Raw genomic sequence first — 8,524 nt, 5'->3', positions numbered from 1 at the left:
ATTTTTTTAATAACTAAAATCAACTGTTAAAACTATTAAAATATTAATATTTCAGAGACACTTAAAAATTCTCCTAATATCATAAATGTTTAGGCATTGCAAAACTGACATTCTCGTATCAACATGGCATTTCATTAAAATTACAGTAGTTAAAGGGCAAAACTATACAAGGATGAAAATTTTCACAGTAAATTTCATAAGAAACCAAATATTTTCATGTTAAATCTGTGCAAATTATACCTATTATGCAATGATATTAAAGATAATTTATTATTTAATTTTTAAAAAATTTTGGAATAGTTGTCCTAAAATTTCGAAAAGAAAAACTTATAAAATAAATATATTAGTAAAATAATATAATAAAAAATTAACATCATTATTTATATTTTCATCATAAGACTTTATTATTTTAATTTAAAATAGATAAAAAATTATCTTTTCACTTTATACCTCATCACTTTAAAGAAATTTGTCACACACAATGTGGTGGTTACATATGTATCTCTAGGGTGACAGAAAAACGGATAAAAAAAAAGACACAAACACAAATGATCATAAAACAATCACATCATAAAATTATTCAAATTGAAGAACATCTCTTAGATTAAAGTATACAACGACAACAGTACGACCCTGACCTTCTCCGGCTGATAGCGAGAGCAGAATTGGAATTTATTTTGCGGTTGAGAGTGAGAACGAGAGCAAGATTTTTTGGTCATTAAAAACTTAAACCATTCTAATCTTAAATTTTGCAACTATCAAAATTTACCTTGATCGGTGCATCGAAATCCAAAGCTTGATAGCATAGCTACTCAAGATTTGGAAAATCAATAGGTACTTCTTGTATTCCTTGAATCTTAAAAAGCTACCTTTTAGAAAAGAAAAATACTTATACGATAACATCTTTATATGAAATGACATTATAAACTCTTAGATTATTAGTCAAATATATTTGGTTAACTATATCAAATCATCTAATGATTTATCCCATTGCTTGCATCATTCATTTTGCACTTTCACCAAGAACAACCACATTATTCCGCCTAAATTGAAATTCCAGAATTCAATTGATGGCAGAATCTAGAAAATTGTAATAAATGATATCCAAATATACTTTGTCACTAGCAGATTATGTTAAGCAAAAAGATTTAACTTCGTATATATACACAAGTACCAAGATAAATGCATACGCGCACACATCTAAGAAACTCAAATGGAGAATGCCTGTCTGGCAAGATTACAACTCTAAGCCAAAAGTGATATATTCCTCAACAGGGGATTCTGGCAATGCATCTAACATGGCCTTAAGATCTTCAACATTTTCACAAGTCCTTTCTAAATGTGTGGCCTTTACAACCTTCAACCCATGCCAACAACACGGCTTGCTCCATGAACGGAGATAGTACCCGTGCTTCTTTTTATCCATCAGCATCTCATAAAAAAACTGTTATTTTTGTGAAATTATGAGTAAAGTTAGAGGCTCCATATAACATTTTATTTATCTTGATAAGTATTTGATATTATCAACACTCAACAAATGAAACTTGGACTTAAAGTTGTAAAGGGGAAAATTCAAGCTGAAAATCTTGGAGACAATGACATACCACAACGAATGCCTTCATGTTAAATTTAGATTGCAAGCAGAATGAAATAGTTTTCGGGAAACAACTTGAAAGCAACCAATTCATAAGGGGAAAATAGCGAGCTTCCATATTCATAGGAAAATGTAATTGAACATGTTTAATACTTGGAGGAGGTGATGAAACTTGCAATACACTCAGACCCAGGATTTCTGTAATCTGCATAATTCAGGGTACAGACAGACAAATAATAAATAAATTTGGAAAATATACAAGCAGAAGGAACCAATCAAGTAGAAAGTGCATACTTACCGAAAATGACTCGTGGATAAAAAGAGAAAGAGATGCCAAAACCTTTTGGGGTTTAATGTTTTGGACAAATTCCCTCAAGCTATAAAGATTATGACGAATCTCACTCATATCGTAATGAGCATTGAGTTCAAGTTGATTAGAAATTCTCAAAAAAGATATGACAGGGTTGTCTTTCCCGACATACTCCCAGGATAATAAATTTGGAGCATCAATGTTGACCTCCTTCAAGTTAGAGCAATGTGATAAACTGAAGAACTTCAGTTCAGGACCTGGAATATTAATCCTTTCATGCTCAAACGAGCAACTATGCAACATCAAACTCTCAAGAAAAGGAATCCTATAACACTGTTCAAGGAACCACTTGTTTGGGATCCTCATATTCCACAAGCTCAACCATCTCAAATTTGTGCAACTATCCAAATTCAGCTTGGAAGGTGTAACCTTACAATGACCATGATAGCATAAGTTCTCAAGATTCGGAGCATCAATATATACCTCTTCTATTCTTTGGATATCAACGTCCTTCAGCTTTTGTAGACCTTGCAAGCTTAAAGATCTCAGCAAAGAGGGCATAGTGCTAGAATAGTTTGAATATCCTCCACGTGAAGGGTTATTATATACATAACAACAAGAATGAAGAGTTAAATGCTCAATCAAAGGACAATGTGAAATGAAATGCTCGATAATCCTTTCATCTTCAAGAAGTATATGACGCAAAGACAATGTTTTCAATGAGAAAAACTTGAGCGAATGGTTTAGCAATGCGGAGTCAAGTCTAGTCCCCTCTCTCAACACCAACTTAGTAAGTGACTTGGCTTCAGTAAGACAAAGTGGAAGGTTATAATGTCTTTTCGCAAAGTTACCAGGGAGGTAAAGCTCTAGTACTTCGACACCACTTTCACTAGCCATCTGTATCCATTGATCAATATGGCAGGACGCAGGGGCATAATCTAATCCATGGTCTAACATGAGCTTAAATTCTTTGATTGCTAAGCCTTGGTCATGGAGCCTAGTTAATCTTTTACTGACATACTGAATGAACCTGTCTAATTTGTCACGTAAATTAAAAAAATTGTGGCTGCAACAAGACAATTTGGGAAATGAAAACCATGTTTCTCTCCATTCCTTTGACAAAACACTAGTCCTAGCAGCATCTTTGTCTGGTAACCTTCCGAGGATGTCATGAAGTATAACTTTTGGCAGATCCGATATTCGGTCCATTTCTTCTCAAACTACAGTTGTGTCCCTGGGATAAGGCGTTGAAAAAAAGAGTTCTACATGTATCAGTATGGCATCTGGTAAAAAATGGGGACTAAGAACTTTTCAGGGACGAGTTTTTTCATATTAAAGCTCAAACTTTTCAGCATGACCCAAAATGTTGTGAACCGAACCCTAATTAAAATTGCTATCCGGAATTTTCAGGAAATGAAAAGCAGAACACAAAGAAAGATCCACAAGCAGAATGAAAGAAAGATATGTTTGAAGTTCTGCGAGGAAGATGCATTTACCGAAGAAACTTTACCGCTTCGTTCAATCTCTCTCCGACTCCTCTCTTGAGAAGTAACCGCAAGGAGTTAAAAAGATTACTCTTGAATACGCTTTATATATGGCTACTATTATTATTAATGACCTAATCCCTGTGATTAGGGGGTGGAAATGGTTGAGGAGAGTTTGATCTTGACCAATCTGATCTAAATAGATGGTTTAAGTTTAATTTTGTTATTTTTTATAGGCTTTTTTCATATTTAAAATTTGAGCAATTTAAAATCTGACAAGCTTATAAACTTATTTAAAAAATTTATTTCATAAATTAAAANNNNATTTAAAATATCTAAATTAATATTAAATATATTTTAAAATTTATAATTAATAATTTATATAGTATAATTTATTTTATATATTAATCGTTAATCACATATTATAACACTATATTTAATTTATAATTTTTTTTAACAAAAAATTATAATTTTAACTAATTTTAATTATTGATTCTTTTATTTTATTTTATTTTGTATTTAATATAAGTGAATAGTTAAAAATCTAAATTAAGAATCATTTATTTTTACAAAAAAATATTATGACGAGCTGACATAACAAACTTCATAGATTTTTTTAAAATCAGAAATGTAAATTTATTATAGATGGAAGATAAGAATATACAAGTAATTTCATAATTCATTAACATTTTTTTTAACGTTTAATGTTAACAATAAATAAATTAAAAAAATTAATGTATAGAAACTCAATTAAAAAAATAATAATAACCTAATTGAAAATTCGATAAAACATTTTTTTGTGAAATTAGAAAAATTAGGGTAAATTATTTTTTTGTCCTAATATTTGCATTTTTTAAAATATTTCTAACGTTTAATTTTATTTAATTTTTTCTCTAATATTTTTTATTCATTCAATTTTGTTCTTTAATATTTTTAATTTGTATCAAAACTATCTCTATAAACTTTCAATTTATTCCTAACATTTTATATAAGTTGACGTCTAGGGATAATTTTGACACAAATAAAAAATATTAAGGACAAAATTAAATGCAACTAAACGTTAGGTGTATTTTTGAAAAAATTACAAATATCATGAACAAAAAATATATTTTATTCTAAAAATTATTGTCTTTATNTATATATTTAATCCTATATATATTATTACTTGTGTTTTAATATATCTAATTTTTATAATTATCCATTTAATATATTTATAAGTTGTAACTTAAACTGCTGACTTAGCAATTTCAAAACTTGACACCTAACCAATAGTTATTCTTAATCATCTAATGTCTTTATTCTTTGAATGGTTCTATACTTCTATTCAAGGTTCGAAAAACCGGACCGATTATCAAACCGCTCTAGCTACTGGTTCATTGGTTTATTGGTCTAACCGGTTCAACCGGTGGTTCAACCGAAAAAATCGTTTCTGAATAAAATAATAAATAAATTATATACAAACATCATAAAATATAACAAAATCACTAACAACAGTAGTCCTAGGAGGAACATACTTAATCACCACAGAATCAGCACCAATCTTAGCACATTCACCAACCTTAATGTTCCCCAAAATACAAGTCCCTGCACCAATCAAAATTCCATCACCAATCTTTGGATGCCTATCACCAGAAGCTTTACCAGTTCCACCCAAGGTCACACTATGCAAAATTGACACAATGTTACCAATCACTGCAGTTTCACCAACCACTAATCCAGTTACATGATCAAGCATAATCCCGCTTCCAATCTTAGCACCGGGATGAATACGAACCGCAAAAATCTCGGAAACTCGGTTCTGGATCATAACTGCCAAGACTTTTCTTCCTTGAAGCCATAGCTTATGAGCAACTCTATGAGATTGGCATGCTAAGAAGCCTTTGAAGTTCAAGAAGCAATGCACATGGTTTATGCAAGCAGGGTCTCTTTCCTTAACTGCTTTGAGATTATCCTTCACAGAATCCATGATTTCTTGGTCAGATTTCAAGATCCCAACAAAAAGATCAAAGAGTGTGTTACTTGGAAGGCTTGCACTGCTTAATAAAACATATATGAAATTAAAAACAGCCACAGCAATGAACATTAACAATTTTGCCTACACAATGAACATTAACAATTCTGGCTACAGCAATTCTGCCTACAGCAATTCAGCCAGTCAATAATTTTGCAAAACCGAGTAAGTTTCCAGCAATAACAAAGTACAAAACAGAGTAACAAATTTCAGCTTATTTACAAAACAGAGTAACAAATTTGAGCAGAAGGCGACGAGCAGGACGAATCCAATGGAGGATGGGAAGAACTTACTTTCCCATCAGGCAGTGAAACAACAGACTCAGTTCCAGAACAAATAATCACCCTAACCTTCAAATCAATAACTATTTCAACAAAAATTCAGAAACATCATACTAAAAAAAATTAAAAAATGGCAGCAGCAGGCCAGCAACATAACAAATCCATTTCAATAACATAATTTCAACAACATAAGTTCACAGCCACAGTTCACAATCCACAGAGATTAAATTGACCAGCCACAGCCACAGTTCACACTTCACAGAGTATCAATTTCATGCAAGATTTCTACCGGGGTCGATGGAAGAACATGAGCAGAGGCGAAGAACAAAGAAGATAAGCAGAGGACGAGTCACTCACCTGGGGTCGATGGAGGGCTACCGGTGCTGAGTGTTGACTGTTGAGGACCGCGCGATGGAGATGGAGGGCTACCGGTGTTGACTGCGTGCTGCGGTGCTGGTGTTGAGAAGATGAGCAGAGGATGGAGATGGAGGGCTACTGGGCAGGAACCAGGCGAAGGCGACGATGGAGATTGGAGGGTTACTGGGGCTGAGGATGGCGACACCAGGGGACGAAGGATGGCGACAGGAAGGCTATGGTTCAGGGCGGCTAGGGTTCTCCGTTGGAGATGATTCAGAAAGGGGGAATGAATGAATGGGGTCGGGGAAAGAAAGGGGGTGGGGTGCTCCACGAGCGGGTCGGGTCGGGTTCGGTTTTTTATTTTTTTAAAAAATTATAAAACGGCGTCGTTTAGCATAACCGGCCGGTTCGCCGGTTCGTAAGCGGTTTTTATTTGGACGGTTTTCATATGAGGACCGGACCGTTTGCAGTGCCGGTTCGCAGTTAAACCGGTCGAACTGGCCGATCCGGTCCGGTTTTCAGAACCTTGCTTCTATTCACTTAGCTGAGATTCAAAGTGAACAAAAGAAAAAAATAAACGTGGCACATATACCTCCTTCATTTAATAACTACTAACACTTGGTTATGAATCATCATCAATAATCACCTTCGTTCCTTTACTTTCACCACCGAACTAAGCTTAAGGAAAATAAGAGAAAGAGAAGTCGAGAGAGAGTGATACGTGAGACCATGGAATCGTGAAGCTTCCTTTTACGATTTCTTGAGATCCGTAATTCCAATAGAAAATTTAATTCGATTAAAGTGTTTGTATCTTTTTTCTCTATACGTTGGCATCATTTTTGTTTGGTAGAAGTTGACAGTAACGTAACTCCTCTTCCTCTCGAGTTCGGCCAATTAGAATTCTAGGAAGCACAGATGATTTCTAACATTTTCTTCTTCAACAGCTCGATCTAAAAGTTTCTTCGAAATTTCCATTATTTTGATTTCGTACAGAGTTAGAGTTTTGGTAATTTCTCACTAGTTAAATTGGTATTGGATAAGTGAATTGATGTTGTAATTGATTGTTGATTGAATTTGACTGAATTTATGTTAAATTTTTGTAATATATTAATATTTGTGATAAGTTTAAAGTTCGTACAGACAGGAATCAAATTATTTTGATGAATTTGGGACTGGAATATTATTGATGATCAAGTGAAATTGGTGAGATGTGATGATGATATTGAGATTTAATAAGAAATAAATTGATGAATTGATGATATGATTTGAGATATGAAAATGGTTTGATTTTGGAAGTGGTTTGATTTTTAGTCGGTTTGATTTTATAAATGTTTTGATATTAGAAATGGTTTTGATTTATTGGAAACGATTTGAAAAGAATTTGAGAAATAGTTTGGTTGGAACTCGAAAAGGGTGGCAAAGTCCAAATTTATGGGAGATGCAGCCGAAATTTTGTTATAAGATTTAAGACTTTGTTTTAAATTTTATTTAGAAAAAGATTGGATTGAGAAATTGTATTATTTAATTTTTGATTTATTAAGAAAATAGTTATGTTTCGAGTTTAATTCATTTAAGAAAAGTCTATGTTTTAATTGTAACGACCCAACTTTTAGTACGTCATGATCGTACCAAAAGTAAGGCGTTACCAACCTAATCCCTTGTTATCTATTTAATATTGAGTCTTTACGCATTAATATATCGACAATTTTACTAAAAGTTAAAATACTTTTTCAACAAGAACAGAATAACGCATATCCACGTACTTAATATTAATAATACTTTATAATATTACATACAAAACCAATTCCAAACCCTAATTTCACTAACCCTAACCTCTTCTACCAACTCACACACACGTACCCCCACCCGTTCACTCCTCGGTGAGCCACGCTTACCCTCTCCTCACCACTCATTCACCCACCGCCATCCCCTACCGTTTCCCTAACACTCACATCACACAACACACACCATGCACAAAACAAATAAACAAGCACATACACAGACACATACACAGAGAGAGAGAGAGAGAGATCCGAGGGAGCTGTGAGAGGAAGATGAGGAGGAAGAAGCTGCTTCCCATCGTTGCCGTCGACCCACGCCTCGTCGGTGCCGTCCATGCTTGTCATCTCCGCTGGAGCCGTCGAGGGGTTAGCAGAGAGGGAGAACGAACCTGAGAATCAGGGTCACCACCGAGAAGGGGAGGAGTTGTGTTTCACGCCACCATGCCTCCATCACCGCCGATCCGCCATCGCTACTGTGGCGTTGACGTCGCCGTTTCCTCAGGCAGTTTCGCCGCGGATGGGCCCATCACTGTCGCAAATAGAAGAGCTATTCACCAATGTCGCGTCTGCGCCGCTGCTGTGTTGCTGCCAACCCTGTTGGATTCCAGCGTGGAGAAGAGAACCGTGTGAGGAAGAGAGGAAGACAGAGCCGTGTGAGCCAGCGGAGCCACCGTCCTCGCCGCTGCTGCCACGGTCGCCGGTGAGT

General features: G+C 34.7%; 2 protein-coding genes across 4 annotated transcripts in view; both read right to left on the bottom strand.

Moving 5' to 3' along the window:
• LOC107617019 (putative F-box/FBD/LRR-repeat protein At1g78840) overlaps positions 1 to 3,479 on the bottom strand; it is an 83,024-nt gene extending 79,545 nt beyond the window's left edge. The window contains exons 1-4 of one of the 3 annotated variants that reach the window (XM_016318856.2): positions 3,401 to 3,479; positions 1,893 to 3,138; positions 1,605 to 1,799; positions 1,038 to 1,444 (exon numbers count right to left, since the gene is read on the bottom strand). In XM_016318856.2, coding sequence (XP_016174342.1) covers positions 1,238 to 1,444; positions 1,605 to 1,799; positions 1,893 to 3,113 — 1,623 coding nt within the window. In that variant the 5' untranslated portion in view covers positions 3,114 to 3,138; positions 3,401 to 3,479 and the 3' untranslated portion in view covers positions 1,038 to 1,237. Of the gene's footprint in view, positions 1 to 1,037; positions 1,445 to 1,604; positions 1,800 to 1,892 lie in introns of those variants that run through there. The other 2 variants (XM_021111640.1, XM_021111639.1) reach the window with 2 other exon arrangements.
• On the bottom strand, positions 4,819 to 5,486 carry LOC107614737 (serine acetyltransferase 3, mitochondrial-like). The gene has a single exon (XM_021110731.1). It carries the CDS (start codon positions 5,469 to 5,471, stop codon positions 4,839 to 4,841), a length of 633 nt encoding a protein of 210 aa, XP_020966390.1. The 5' UTR covers positions 5,472 to 5,486; the 3' UTR covers positions 4,819 to 4,838.

This window comes from Arachis ipaensis, chromosome B09 (assembly GCF_000816755.2).
Source record: "Arachis ipaensis cultivar K30076 chromosome B09, Araip1.1, whole genome shotgun sequence".
NCBI lineage: Eukaryota > Viridiplantae > Streptophyta > Magnoliopsida > Fabales > Fabaceae > Arachis > Arachis ipaensis.
This window is presented reverse-complemented; position numbering and strand designations above follow the sequence as displayed.